This window comes from Talaromyces atroroseus (assembly GCF_001907595.1).
Source record: "Talaromyces atroroseus strain IBT 11181 chromosome Unknown scaffold_8, whole genome shotgun sequence".
Lineage (NCBI taxonomy): Eukaryota > Fungi > Ascomycota > Eurotiomycetes > Eurotiales > Trichocomaceae > Talaromyces > Talaromyces atroroseus.
The window spans coordinates 1,103,088-1,117,831 of record NW_017971440.1 but is presented as its reverse complement, the minus strand read 5'-3'; the positions used below and the strand labels follow the sequence as shown (position 1 = coordinate 1,117,831).

Genomic DNA, 14,744 nt, shown 5'->3' with positions numbered 1-14,744 from the left:
CGAACTTATATAGGAGCATATATAACTATAGTTTAGGTAGCTCGCATATATTTGTAATGTATGTTAGTATTCATATTTTTACTTGAATGGGACCCAAAGTCATCCATGGACTTTTGCTTCCATTAGCATTACCTGTGATACTGAATTAGATATACGCTGAAAATTATATACATGGACACGGGTTAAGAGCATGCTATAAAAATCGAGTTAAGAATATTTCACATAAAGAATCAGTGAGCCACTCGAAGATCTAACAAGAACTACGTATGCATCTACATTAATATTCTTCTTCGCTCGGATTTGGAAGGCGTGTGAATAGCATTTTCCCCATCAGTGACCGCCTAGCAGGCAGGTCTACGCAGTACTCAGGGAACTCAGATATCAAGTGCAACAGAGGGGCATGGAACGACCTCGGTAACATGCTGCCATCGTGTCAGGTCACTATCGCTACTTGGAACCCCTCTCCCAAGTCCCGTGTGAAAACCTGCTGCTGGCCCCCAAAAAGCACGTCGAAACAAGTCTTGGCTTTGCAATGAGCTGGACATGACTAAAGGAAAATCCCTGTACAATAGGATTCGATATACCGCTATTTTCACTTGAGCTGAGCCTGGCGCGGTGATCCTGATGATTACATACATATACAGGAAACAGGTTACGGTGTATGATACATACGTACGTTACAGAAATCGGGATCGTCGGTACTGTAAATACCTGATACGTAATTACCACAGCACACTTACGGCCTTTGATAGACAAGCTACCCCGTAAAAGCGCCCCCATATCTTGATAACTCCAATGCCCACCATGGTTTATATGCAATTTAGCGGGAGATGGCGAGATTGAGGCAATTTTGTCTTGATCTTATTTTCATACACTAACCGTATACTTTCAAATACACGGTGTACTGTTATCATGACGTGTATGTATTTACTTGACTCCACTGTAGCTGACATCCAAGACTCACTATATCTCTTATCTAATGCTTGTCTCATCAAGCTTATCGCCGTATCGTCCCTTGTACTACGTAGCACAAGTGTAAATCTTGTCTTTCCTAGACGACATGCAACCTGAAGTGGCAGTGGTGTTCTTACAGCAAGGCTAGTTTGCTTATCAGGATCGAGATACTTCTCTGTCTCCTGCCTATTGTAGTTCTAGATACCGAGTACGTAGTATGCCAAGAATTGCATCGTCTCAAGGACGGATCTTCACTAGGCAACGACAAACATTGGCTACTCAGCACGGCACCGAGACATTTTGGACAACTCGCTTAAGAACGCGGATGCCGGATCAGCCGTGTCCGGTCAGACTATGGCAGATCTATCATTGGCTGGTGGCTAGCAATTTTCCTAGCCATTTGCGTCATCAGGCTTCCCAATTTTCCGCAACAAAGAACAAAGACAGCGGGAAAACGGAGGAGCTTGCCGGCCAGGGCTCGGTTTTGCTCGCTGCCTGGTAGGTTTAGGAGAAGAAAAAGAGAGTGAGACGTTGTTTGCTTCTGGGTCGGGCTTCAACTTCATTCAATGTAGCCAGCGGAGTGCTATGGCTGCTCAGTGTTCCCTCTGGAAGGACGGCCATGTGTCCGATTGCATGGGAGAGATACTCCCCCCAGCAACATGTCTGATATCGGCTTTCATCTTATGCTCTCGTCATCTTTATGCTAGTTGTCGGATCAGATCTGTAAACGTACCAAGTGGGCAGCGATATATCACTGTACTCTCGCCGCTAGTCAGAAAGTTAGAACTCTTTGGGCTTCTGGCAGATATTGTGGTTGTTGTTTTTTCTATTCTTGGTGCTCATCAAGACCGTATCCTTTTCTCTTCTTTGCTTATCACCACTATTCCGTCTATTTATCTACTTCTTCTCATTTTCCTAAGGCGGAGTTCACACCGTCTCGCCCTGCAATCCCACTCAGTAGTACTGTATTCCTTGCAATGGATCTTTCTAGCTACCGCTATCCACAAGCAGATTGTGACAGGTGAAGAACGACCGATTCTCCTTGCATCCCTCATTCGATTCGCCATTTCCGCGACACTCTGTCTGTTTCACTGGACTGCTAAGCGCATACCGGCGCAAACTAGCGACGGCAACGACGATATACTTGCTTCAAAGCTCAGCAAAGACGGAACAGCAAGCGCGCTCTCCCGTCTGTCGTTTTTCTGGTTGAATGAGTTAATATGGAAGGCGTATCGGACGACGCTCGAGGTGTCAGATTTATACCCGCTGAATCCAGACCAGAAATCCGACGTCGTCGCTCGGCATTTCGATTTCAACGCTGACTATTTGTCTGTTACTTCAACTCCTCTCCTACGCCGGCTTTGGCGGTTTATCAAATACGACATCGTCGTTCAAGGCGGGTGGGCTGCAATAAATAGCGTAGCAGTGTACATTTCTCCGGCGCTCATACGAGTTTTCCTCAAAAATCTGGAGTCTCCGGAAGAAGGATCAAACCCAGCAACAACAGGTTGGCTATGTGTCGGTGGGTTTCTCATTGCCGGCGTGCTGGTTGGTACGGCGGATTGCCAGTGCGAGTGGAAAGGCCGCCAGACGAGCGCAAAGGTACGCGCTGTACTGGTTAATGAGATATACACAAAAGTACTTCGAAGAAGAATTGCGCAGTCACTGCCGTCAGACACCGGAAAGGAGCACCAGGTGGCGACCGACGGAGGAATCTTCAATCTGATGTCGATTGATGCCGAAAATGTTAGCGCAGTGAGCGGTGATTTGCATTTCGTCTGGGTCACTTTTCTAGTGCAGACCAGCATCGGAACATGGTTTCTGTACAGAATCCTCGGAATTAGTGGCATATTGGGGGTGCTTGTCATGGTAGCATTGCTTCCTCTGAACTTCCTGATATCTCAGCGCGTGATGGCTGTGCAGGCTCGAGTTTTGACAGCTAGCGATGCTCGGATACATGTTACCAATGACATTCTAAATAATCTCAGGACAATCAAATACTCGGCTTGGGTGAAGCCGTTCATGGAACGGGTCTTGAAAAGACGACGGGCAGAGATGATTGAACTGCGTTCGCGGTGCATCTGGTGGTCTATTAATATGACCACTTTTCACGCCCTCCCCTTCCTTGTGACTATGATTACTCTCTTCTTATATACAATCATCTGGGGTCAGTCCTTGGGCACATCAACCGCCTTTCCAGCTCTAGCTATCTTCGGGATCATACGAATCCCATTGGATCGGATGGCTAGTTCTGTCACTTTTATCATGCGTGCCCATGTGTCTCTCACCCGCATTGAGAGCTTCTTGCAAGAGAAAGAAACCGGAAAATACGATCAGCTTCGCAATACTCATGTTTCTGTTCCAGAAACTATCGGGTTCGAGAATGCCACTCTCGCGTGGCCAACTGGGGGTTCTGGACGTGAACGCAGTGATAGCAATGATACATCAAGAGAAGACATCGCACTTACTGATATAATCCCATCCAGTCCATATTTTCGACTTGAAAACCTTCAAATCACATTCCGACCTAACGCATTGAATGTCGTTTGCGGCCCCAGTGGCTCCGGAAAGTCATCCCTACTGCTCAGTCTTCTCGGAGAAATGGACTTGATCCACGGCCATGTTATCCTCCCTCACGAGAAGAAGCCCGGAGAATTATCGTTCACGTCTCTCAACGATACTACTGCATACTGCTCGCAGGAGCCTTGGATTTTGAACCGTAGTATACGATCCAATATCCTGATGGATCTCCCTTTCGACGGCCGGCGCTACGAAAATGTGTTACAAGCCACAGGTTTGGTCCAAGACATTGCAGCTCTAGACCACGGCGACCTTTCTTTGGCTGGAGAAGGTGGGAGTCGGCTTTCTGGAGGCCAAAAGCAGCGTGTCGCTTTGGCTCGGACACTGTATAGCACGTGCAAGTATGTTCTCTTAGATGACTGTTTGAGTGCCGTGGATTCTCGCACGGCAAGTCACATTTTCTTCCAGGCTATCAAAGGTCCGTTGATGTATGGTCGGACATGCATACTAGCTACCCATGCCGTGCAGTTAGTCACGCCGCATTGTGATTACCTGGTTATCTTAGATGATGGCCGGGTGGCAGGTCAAGGCACAGCCAAAGAACTAGCATCGACGGGTGTTTTCAAGAGTGTGATTGTTGGAGACAGAATTCATTCGCCCCCGACAGATGCTGATTCAAGTGGTGAAAACGCTAAATCTAATGCCCACGAGGGCTCTGTTTTGCCGCAAGAAATAGACGGCAAGCCAGATGATTTAGAGTCCCAGTCAAAGTATACAGAGAGCAAGGCCGAAGGCACAGTGACCTGGCCCGTCATACGAACATATCTCGTCACAATGGGGCCACGATCATATTGGATCATCGTATTTTTCATGTTTGGCGCACAACAGATTGCTGCACTGGGCACAAACCTATGGATCAAGCAATGGTCATTCGAATATGATAAAATTGGAGACAGCCAAACCCAAAAGCCCAATGCATGGTACTACATGACCATCTACATAGCCATTTGTCTAGCATACGTCCTCATCACCTTCATTCGTGACCTCATAACACTTTACGGGTCCCTCAAAGCGTCATCCGGAATATACGAAAAGTTGTTACAATCGGTTCTCCGCGCCAAACCTCTCTTCTTCGATAAAACCCCATTCGGCCAGATTACCAACCGACTCACCAAGGACGTTGAAGTCATGGACCAATCTCTGCCTGGATTCTCAATCAGCGCTTTGCAACTCATTGCGTCTATGGTTATGGTTATCGGTATGATCTCCAGTGTTGTTCCGGCTTTTCTTGTTGCCGCGGCTTTCATTTGCGTGGCATATTGCCTCGTGACGGCGGTGTATATCAATGGGGCGCGGGATTTGAAACGCATTGAATCCGTGCAAAGGTCTCCATTGTATCAGCAATTCGCAGAAAGCCTCGCAGGGTGCGTCAGCCTCCGGGCTTATGCGCAAACAGGGTCTTTCACCCTGCAAAACCACGCGCTTGTGGACCAGATAAACCAGTCGTATTTGCTACAGTGGGCAACGCAAGCGTGGTTGACGTTTCGCATCGATGTTCTCAGCTCCCTAGTGTCGTTTTTTACAGGCGCCTTTGTGCTGCTGAATTCCAGCTCTATTGACCCTGGGAGCGCCGGGCTGGTGCTTACTTTCGCTGCGACTTTTACCGAAAACGTCATGTGGTTCGTACAAGTCTATTCTATCGTCCAGCGGAATCTCAACTCCGTGGAGCGCATCATCGAGTATATTGATGTCGAACAAGAAGAATCGGGCGCCTCTCCAAAGCTCATGTACGACTTCCCCCGAAACTGGCCAACAGACGGAAGGGTGCGGTTCGATGGTTATTCCACACGTTATGCACCCGAGCTAGATATGGTGTTGAACAACGTGACTTTTGAGGTCTGTCCAGGTGAACGAGTTGCAGTGGTTGGCCGTACGGGGGCAGGTAAAAGCTCTCTTGCGCTGGCTTTGATTCGGGCACTGGAAAGCGAAAGTGGCCACATCGAGATCGATGGTGTTGATATTCGTTCTCTGCCGCTAGATCAGCTACGACAAGCTATCACGCTGGTGCCTCAGGATCCGCAGCTGTTTGATGGTACAATACGGGATAATCTAGACCCTCTACATGCACACAACGACGAAGAGATGCTTTCTTTACTGCGCCACGTCCGCCTAGTCGACAACACGCATGATGCATCTGAAAAGGCCACAGAGACAGAGAATAAAGGTTTCAGTCGTCTAGATCAGACAGCCAGCACGCTATCACGTGGCCAACGCCAGCTGCTGTGTATTGTAAGAGGGCTTTTACGCAAAACGCGCATCTTAGTACTCGATGAAGCTACGGCATCGATTGACCATGAGACGGACGCCGCGATCCAGGCGACGATACGGATCAGTATTGCGCACGGGACTACGGTGCTGACTATTGCACATAGACTGCGCACTATTGCCGACTATGACAGGGTCGTTGTATTGGACACTGGCCGTGTTATCGAGGAGGGTTCTGTCCGTAACCTTCTCGCTCGTCGCGGGAATGGCGCCGTTTTCCGTCGTTTGTGTGAGGAATCTGGAGATATTGAGAATATCGAGCAGGCTGCTGGTGTAGTCCGCGCAGGCAAATTTTGATATTTACGCAAATAGGGCTTTTGTCTGTAGTTAACATTATGGTTAGATTACTAGGTTATTAGATATAAACTTTTCGCATGCATGAAGAGCTCGTCTAAATCACCTATACGCACATAGTCCAGCTCGCAGTAATAATTGTAGCAGCCAGGTACCTGACAAGCACGCTCAATTGCAAAATTGATATTTAAAGACTTTTTTGGCATGTCGAAGAAAGTATAACTATCTGTAGGGCCGTACGGAGTAGTTAACTTAAGACTCCGTCACCAATCAGTTGATGGAGTATTTGAATCTTTCTAGATGCTTTTGCTGGTCTTGTAGGTGACAACTGCAAGAAACGATAGAAAGTACTAGTTTGTACTGAGTGTAATCACACTTGTACCTACCTAAATAGTGTAGTGTCAAATTAGCGATCTGCTTTACATGATAGACATCGTGGGAAAAAGCTGCAGGTTATAATCCAACGCAATCAAACACGTTCAATAGTTACATGCTAACATTCCACAAATCTACTTAACCTAATACATCCCAGCAGCTCGACTGTTCCCGCAACTGACCAGTCAGAACAGGTGATGATGGACGATTTGGATCTCTGATATGTTTAAAATCGCTCATCAGACTAGACACACTACCCAAGTTAAGTACAATTTCCTAGTTTTCATTAGACAAGACAGCATTCTCAAGATCAACAATCATCACCTTACCATCCTTGCAGGCTTCATCGTGACAAAACAGGAAATTGTCCAAATTCGCATGCCAATACATGACCCCGTGCTCAGACTAGACATTGAGGGATTCTATTCAATATCCCATTTGCAGTCGCGGGCGATATCAAGTAATTTAGTTCTGGTGACCTCTGAAAGGAACAGCGCCGGAACCACATGGTCGAGATATTGTGGGATAACTGCTCCTTAAAGCTCGTGTAGGAGTTCAGAAGCTTGTATCTCAGACTTAACCTCCTTCTCCCATCCCTCCTTCTGTTGTTTGACAATAAATTTTTTGTGGAAGATCGATAAGCGATTCAAGTATCAATCGGTGTACTGTCTTGCGAAACGGATCCAGCTGCTCGACTTTTATCACCATGAGAAGATGGTTCTGCAAAGAAATCTGTCAGTTGCTAAGAACGCCAGATCAAATCTTATGCATCGTTGTTTCATACCTGAAAGGTTGTACGGAGATCGGCAGCTAAGATGATGATGACCTAAAGCGTGACCTGTCAATCAAAATACAGCGGGCTCAGCAACGTAGAGAAAGGTCTAGCATCCCAGACTGCCCGGCCGGGGCCCGACTATTCAATATTCATACAATTATATATGTCTTTCGCTTCTCCCTAACAGCGCCATTCATGTTGTCGTAGGCCCAATCGGCTAGCTGCAAACCTTGATCCAATTTAATAACACGATCCAATTAACATCTTTTTTACCCTTTTTCGCCTAGCAAACCTGCCCCATTTATATAGAAAGCAAATGATTGGCTTCAAATGCGGGAAAGCTCGCCATCTCACAGCGAATCAAGAGCGAGATGAACGTGGATTGGTGGGGTATATTCCATTTATGGACTAAGCTTGCGGGTCGCTTCCGTAATAGGCAAAGCGTTAGATCCTGGAGACGAACAACAGAATTTTTTGTAAGGCAAGCAAGTATAGATTATCAAATGCGCCTAAAATATCAACCAAGCTGGAACCCTGAATAATATATCTATCCCTATCAAGACTGCCATCACTGCACAGACAAGGCAGAAGCTGAGGTGGCGTATTCGATCAACAGATCGACATTTAACACGAGCGGCGGCTGAATGAGCTGAGGACAATCAAGGAAAAAAAAAAAAAAACACCACAGCAATAGCAATAGATGGAACGTTACGAAGAGGGTAACATTATGACATGGTATCGAGAGTGGCCGCTGGACACACGGTCATTGAATTAAATAAAAATTCGAAGCATATCATCCGTGCTTGCGTTCGCTAAATGCAACTAGTACATTCCATAGTTGCCTAGAGCTAATCCCCGATTGCAGATCAAGGGAATTGTCTTATTTCAACGGGATATGTAACTAACCACTCCGTACCATTCTTCTCTTTATTTTTCTAGAACACTGCGCCATTTGGTTAAATCGTCTTGGCTCGCTACGTCCTCGATAATCGAATCGAATCGAGCCGATACCACACCCATGACAAGCTGAAAATAGTAGGAGTAAAATGGCACAATGCGAAGAAAAACAGCTGCATGTCACAACGCCTCTTGCAATTGATGATAACAACAAGACACAACACAGTCACCGTCGTCGAATACTCGGAATAACGCTGCCATTGTATTTTAACAGGGATTCGGAATCGAGTTTGAAACGAAAACTGGATTTTATCCTCTTGTGAGCTGTTCAGCTTCGGTGGTAACTTGTTTGCGACATAGTTGACCGGCTGAATTGGTGTACAGGAGTTATACGGGGTTATCAATATTCATCAAAAATCTGGACAATACCAACATATCGTATGTTTTACCAACCTGCTCTTCATTCAACGATGTTAGCTGACACCGTATAATGCAGAAATGCATATGTCTCAGGAATGCAAACTGACGTTTGTCATCCTTCCCATTCCGTCTAACAAGATACAAAGCTAACTATATAAACCTATAGCTCCATCTCTATGGCAATCAACTCAACTACTTCACCACTCTTTTCAACTGTGGCATAATCCTGGGAGCCGGTATATCCAAAACCACCCCTTCTACTTTTTTTTTCTTTTCAGTTCTATGCTAAAAACCGACAAGTCCCCCTCATCCTGTTATCAACCCACATCCGCCCCTCCGTCCTTATGCCAACATGCGAACTATGCTGGTCCGTTTTAGTCATGGGCATAGCAGGCGCCAAAAACTACGAGACAATCTACGGTCTCCGGTTTTTTATTGGTTTTTTTGCTGCTATCGCATTCCCCGGTTTTGCAGCGTTGCTTGCGGCTTGGTATACGCCTGCTGAGCTCGGGAAGAGGATGGCGCTGTACGAGGTGTCGGAGAATATTGCGGGGATGTTTAGTGGGTATATTCAGTCGGGGTTGTATGAGCATATGAATGGGAGGGGGGGGATGGCTAGTTGGCGGTATATATACACCTCTTTTTTGGCCCCTGATGGCCAAATGTTGAAAAAGAAAGACACTGATGATGAAATAGTTGGCTGTTTATTTTTGACGGGTTGATCTCGCTGCCTATTGCTGTCTGGGGCTTTTATGCTATTCCTGATCAGCCTAGGGATACCAGAGCAAGGTGGTTGAGGCAAGAGGTGGGTTTTTTTTTTTTTTTTTGTTTATCAACCGTTTGATTATCTATGCTAATGTTGTTTTTAGGAACGCACACTCGCCATCGAACGTATGGACCGCATCGGCCGTAAAGCTGTCAAGAAGATCAACTGGGTACGCTTCAAGCGGTTGTGGCAGACCTGGCATATGTATCTTTTCGTCGCTTGCTATGTGTACGTCTTTCAATCATTTTTATTCTCGTAAAAGAGAGGTTACTGAGTTGGTGCGTAGACTTTACGGTGCCTTTTCCTGGGGCGATGGCTACTTTGGGCTCTGGCTCCAGTCTCTGAACTACAGCGTCGAGGACGTCAACAATATCCCAACAGCTGGACAGGGCGCCGCGGTGGTCAATTCGATTCTGAGTGGTTTCGTGTCGGATTGGCTTGAGAATCGTCCACTGGTTATTGTTATTGACATGGTACAACCCTTCTTCCCCTATATGTATATTTCATGCTCCGTATTAACGTCTATAGATGATATGCCTTTTGGGTAACGCCTTTCTCGCCGTCTGGACAGCTCCAACCGCTCTCAAATTCGTCGGCTACATCTTCATCACCACAGGCCTCCCCGCGCAGTCTCTGACAATGACCTGGCTGAGCGAAGTCTGTCAGGGCAACGCCATGCTACGCGGAATGATTGTGGCTATCGGGAACACATTCATCTATGCCATCACTGCCTGGGCATTAGTCTTGCTTTTCCCGGCTGAGGATGCGCCGCATTATAAGTATGGATATCAGATTTGTGCTGGATTTATTGGGTTAGGCGTGGTTAGCGTATTTGTGATTTTGTGGGCTATTTGGCGCGATGTCAAGACTGGGAGGGCGTGGAGGAATGAGATTGGGTTGTTGGAGTATGAGAAATGGATTAGAGAGGATGCAGAGGATGGCAATGATGGAGCGTTGCCGACACGTAGTACTGGTTGATATACTACTTGCTTGGGTGGGAATTGAAGGTTTTAGACTTGGTTTCATATAGATATGACATGATGAATATTATTATTTGAGTACAATCATACATTGCAAACATAATGTATACAGAATCATTCGTTCAGAGCCGTAATCAACTGCGCAACGCTCGCAGGCAGCGGACCCAAGGCAATCTCCTTGACATTCTCCCTCACCTGCTCGATCCTCCTCGCCCCAAGAATAATACCATCTTCCTCTCGTAGCAAGGAATGAAATGCCAACCAACGCAACGCAGCACCCGTAGGACTAATCCCAAGCGGCTGAATAATCTCCTGCAACCGTCGGATCTTATCGTGAAATTCGGGGTGATCATAAATCTGTCTGAACCGTTGTGCTAATGGACTTGTCAGACGAGTCCCCTCTGCATTGCCGGCGGTGAGCTTGCCACTTAGGAAGCCTCCTCCGAGTGGCGAGTAGGCGACGAATTTAATGTTGTGTTTACGTAGAAGTGGGATTAGGGCTGCTTCGAGGTCGCGGGATATGAGATTATATTCACCTTGGTAGACAGAGGGCTTGATGTAGTCTTTTTCCTCGCAGATGGCGAGGTATCTCTCGAGCATGTCCAGAGGGAAGTTGGAGATGCCGATCTGAAAGAATATCAGTTTGCATGCAAATCAATGGGTGGAGCCGGGGGCAGTCGGGTGTATCTTACAGCCTCACAATACCCCTTCTGGTACTGTTCGTTAAATGCTTCTGCTTGCTCCTCCAGCGGCGTCACATTGTCAGGCGCATGAGCATACAGGATGCCAACCTTCTCTATACCGAGCGTTTTCAGACTATTAGTGACGCTGGCACGCACCGCATCCTTGCTAAGAGTGCCATCCGAACTACTGCCGGCGAGGAGCACTTTGGTGTTGATGGTGAAGCCGCTGCTAACCGCGCCAGCTTGGGCTGCACCGAGTAGTCGCTCGGAAGCGCCGGTGTTGTCTGGTGGATAGCGCGCGGCTGTGTCGAGCTGGGTGATGCCTAGAGTATGCACACCGTTGAGCAAGTCGGAGACTGCTTCTGGCGAGGTCAGTGAGGGGGCCTGCGCAGAGCCGAAGATGGCGGTGCCGAAGAAGAGAGTGGGATGGGCTGGCGCCATTGTAAGGTGTCTGTCGTTGCTCGGTTTGTTATTTTGTTACATTTATATACTTTTGTATACTTTATGCTGATTTGTAAGAATAAATTGAAATGGGTCAGGTGTTACAAATATTAAAAGGAATTGTTATTAATTACGATCACGGACGAAATTCCGGATGAACCCTAATTTGCCTAATCCGGACAGTCATGCAGCGTTGTATTGAAAACTATACCAGTATATCATACAAGAAATAATGATTAATCCAGGTAATACCATCGAGCGACAAACTTCGCCTGAGACACGATTAGCTTCATCCACAGGAAAGGATACCCTGAACCCAGATACCTAGTTATGAAGACCGCCACTGCCCTGCGTTCTCAATCCCCCGTGCAACATTATGCGCTCCATTCTCAACTCCCGAGCCCAGATTACCTAGCGCATCGCCCACGGGTCGGCCGGCGCTGCCCGTTGCGCTGTTGATGGTGTCGCCGACGCCGCGCGAAGCTGCGCCGGTTACATTTCCGGCGGTGCGCGAGAGGCCGCCGACGGTGTTGCCGAGCGTGGAGGTGACGAATTTGGTGGCCCCGGTGGCTCCAGTGTTGTCGTTGTTTGGCATTTTGTTTGGATTTTTTTTTTTTTTTTTTTTGGTTCGTTTCTTGTTTGAATATTGTATGGGAGGTGTGGAAGTTGTGTACGCGGCGTAGAGACTGACGCGGATTATATACTGTAGGCTTGTTGATGCGACTGACGTCAGATGCATGATGGCGGTGGCGCTTTTTTATCTGAGAGAGAGTGGCATAATCTAGTACTCTAAACTACAGTTTAGGCATTAGAGCAGGAACAGGAGGAGTACAACCTGTTCAGACTGGACTTTGCACATACATAGCTATCTTAATATGAAGGCATTTATATCTAGTGGAAAGAAATTTCAACAAAGCATGTAATTTAATGTTAATAACGCATCTATTTTTTCTCAAATAAGTTGTATGGGTATTAGCCTTGTAAGATGAAGTAGTGACGCGAACAGAACTAGCTCAGCTTGCAACACAAGCACGCAGTACAATAGTTATTGAGGGCGTCGTTGTAGCTTGGTCCTGTGGCTTGTTGCTACCTGCTGCAATTTTCTTTGTCCTCTTTCTCTTCCGTCATTTCTTCGCCTTTCTCTCTCTCTCTCTCTTATATATAAACGACGCTGTTATCAACAAGCTTCATCAAGATCATCCACAATGTTCCTGCCAACGGAGAATTACCATTTACATGATTGCCAGAAAAGCCCCAAAGGGGCCCCTTTTTAGTGGCTTGATGGTTATTATTCTCATGCAAGGGAAATGCTCTCCTGCAGATTTTATCAAGAAACAGATGAGCGTCATTTCTATTGTGAATTTTCCCCCGAGGATGATCTTGTGCGAAAACAAAACAACATTCGAGAGGCGACGCTTCTGTACGAAGAGGGCCTGTAGACAAATTCTCACTATGGGGTTGCAACGATACAAGGTGGAAAACCCGTCGATTTCCGAGCAGCACGATATTTGGCCAAGCTATATTCTTAGGTATAAGAGCGACGCAAGGAGCCTACACAAGCCATTGTACCATTATTATTGAAAGATACGTGAACTTGCAGTACGCTGCTTCTAGCGACGTCACAGACAATCGACATGATCCAGTTCCTCAGCGAATATGATAAAAAGCAGTACTCGATTTGGAATATCAACTCGACTTGAAACCTATGAAAGTGGCTATTAAGGAACACCCTGATCGTTTTACAATCAAACCTGCCCCTATCACCCATGGTGCTGTTCGGTTCCTTAAAAGTACCACAGCAATCTCATACAAAGAAGATGGCGCAAGACTCGCTCTCCAACTACAACTGATGGCTGTGGAAGATTATTCCAAAAGAAATGCAAGGCTCTCAAATAGTATGTCACTAGCAGAATTGGAAGACTGTCGCAAATCGCTTGTGCCAGTACAGAACGTCACCATTCGGGTTAAAACAGTGCGTTGAAGATTCAGCGGCTGAAGTAAGTAATCGAGTGCCTGGTATTTCACCTCTGCCCGAAGCAATCACACTTCAGAAGCCATTTGAAAACCATACAGTATTGAGAGATATTGCGGTGCTATTTGGTGGAAAGAAACAACGGACGAAATCGTTGCGTACCTTGAATGGCGGCACAAAGCGGCTGTATCTTCTCTAAACTTACGCTTTAACATCTTCAGAGCCGCCGAGGATTATGTTTATGGTGATAAGTCATGGATGCAGCGCCGAAGAAAGTGAAAACCTACAACCATAACAGGATGGCCGAGTTCTCTTTAGTTTTTTTAGTTTATCTCGCTTACCTGTCTACTGTTACGCCTACAATCTGGTTTTGATTCTTCACTAATTCATCACTATGCTTTTAAATCAATAATACTTCGGAAATTGCATTGCAAAGTGATCATACCAGCACAATCGCTACGTTTAGCTGAAGCATCAGGTAAATCTAGGCAACTTAGGTAGAAAATGCCTTACAGGTTGCTTATAACATATCATGTGTAACTATGTAGAAAACCTAGTGTTTTCAGTTGTTCTATAACTTAACTTTGTCATAGAAGAAGGAAAATGTATCCAGACAAACGACAAATCAGTCGACCAGAACTCATATTACAGGATCAAAATGAGATAAGCCTTTGCAATTATCTGAACTCCAAACACAAATGTACACGAAGAAAGAGAATAAGTAGCGTAGAACGATCTCTCATTGTCAGTGTCAGAAAAAGTATACACATAGCCTGGCGAGCTAGCTAGACTCGCTTGCAAGCATTAATCGACGTACATTGAGAAAATAACGATTCGTTATACTTTGCATTTCGCAAATGATAAGCAACTATTGTGCTGCCTCAGCCGCGGCTGTGGATGCATATACGCTTCCACGAGGCTCAAAAGTAGTCCTGGTATGGGCGCTGCTGCTTCGCTTGAAGAACTCCAGGCACCAACCCCGGGTCTATTGACAGAACAAATTAGCTTGGGATCCGTTTCTTTTGACTGTATATAGAGGGGGGCCCACAAAACTGACGAGTTGAGTATGATTCGTTCACCAGCCTGGACATTCAGCTCCATTTTTCTGCCAATATTGACGGTCCGTTCAGAGCCGTCGTGCTCTTTGGGAATGTACAGATTCAGTCCAGCCTGACCAGCTTCATTCCCTGCCATGCCATAGACTCTTCGCTCGCTGAGCATAGACACAGAAAGAGGGATTCGGAATTCTAGTCCTCGCACCGATCCGTCGCCCCCATTGTATTGTCCCATTCCTCCGGAGCCTGTGCGGATACCGAACTGGCGCAATGTGACAATGTGGTTG

General features: G+C 46.4%; 4 protein-coding genes across 4 annotated transcripts, besides 1 other annotated feature; 2 read left to right on the top strand and 2 right to left on the bottom strand.

The window, feature by feature from the left end:
* Positions 1 to 1,539: 1,539 nt before the first annotated feature.
* On the top strand, positions 1,540 to 6,096 carry UA08_06298 (hypothetical protein; the record flags this gene model as incomplete). The annotated part of the gene is made up of 1 exon (XM_020268606.1): positions 1,540 to 6,096. One exon carries the CDS (start codon positions 1,540 to 1,542, stop codon positions 6,094 to 6,096), a length of 4,557 nt encoding a protein of 1,518 aa, XP_020118865.1.
* Positions 6,097 to 8,940: 2,844 nt separating this feature from the next.
* Positions 8,941 to 10,304, top strand: UA08_06297 (hypothetical protein; the record flags this gene model as incomplete). Its single annotated transcript, XM_020268605.1, has 5 exons — positions 8,941 to 9,143; positions 9,257 to 9,365; positions 9,430 to 9,554; positions 9,613 to 9,799; positions 9,855 to 10,304. The coding sequence occupies 5 exons, from the start codon at positions 8,941 to 8,943 to the stop codon at positions 10,302 to 10,304; spliced, it is 1,074 nt and encodes a 357-aa protein (XP_020118864.1).
* A 116-nt stretch (positions 10,305 to 10,420) lies between these two features.
* UA08_06296 (hypothetical protein) lies at positions 10,421 to 11,430 on the bottom strand (the record flags this gene model as incomplete). Its single annotated transcript, XM_020268604.1, has 2 exons — positions 10,421 to 10,933; positions 10,999 to 11,430. 2 exons carry the CDS (start codon positions 11,428 to 11,430, stop codon positions 10,421 to 10,423), a joined length of 945 nt encoding a protein of 314 aa, XP_020118507.1.
* Positions 11,431 to 11,600: 170 nt separating this feature from the next.
* Positions 11,601 to 12,025, bottom strand: UA08_06295 (hypothetical protein; the record flags this gene model as incomplete). The annotated part of the gene is made up of 2 exons (XM_020268603.1): positions 11,601 to 11,635; positions 11,842 to 12,025. The coding sequence occupies 2 exons, from the start codon at positions 12,023 to 12,025 to the stop codon at positions 11,601 to 11,603; spliced, it is 219 nt and encodes a 72-aa protein (XP_020118608.1).
* A 644-nt stretch (positions 12,026 to 12,669) lies between these two features.
* Positions 12,670 to 12,724: a repeat region (Identified by RepeatMasker using a combination of RepBase library and repeat library created with RepeatScout).
* The last annotated feature ends 2,020 nt before the right edge of the window (positions 12,725 to 14,744 follow it).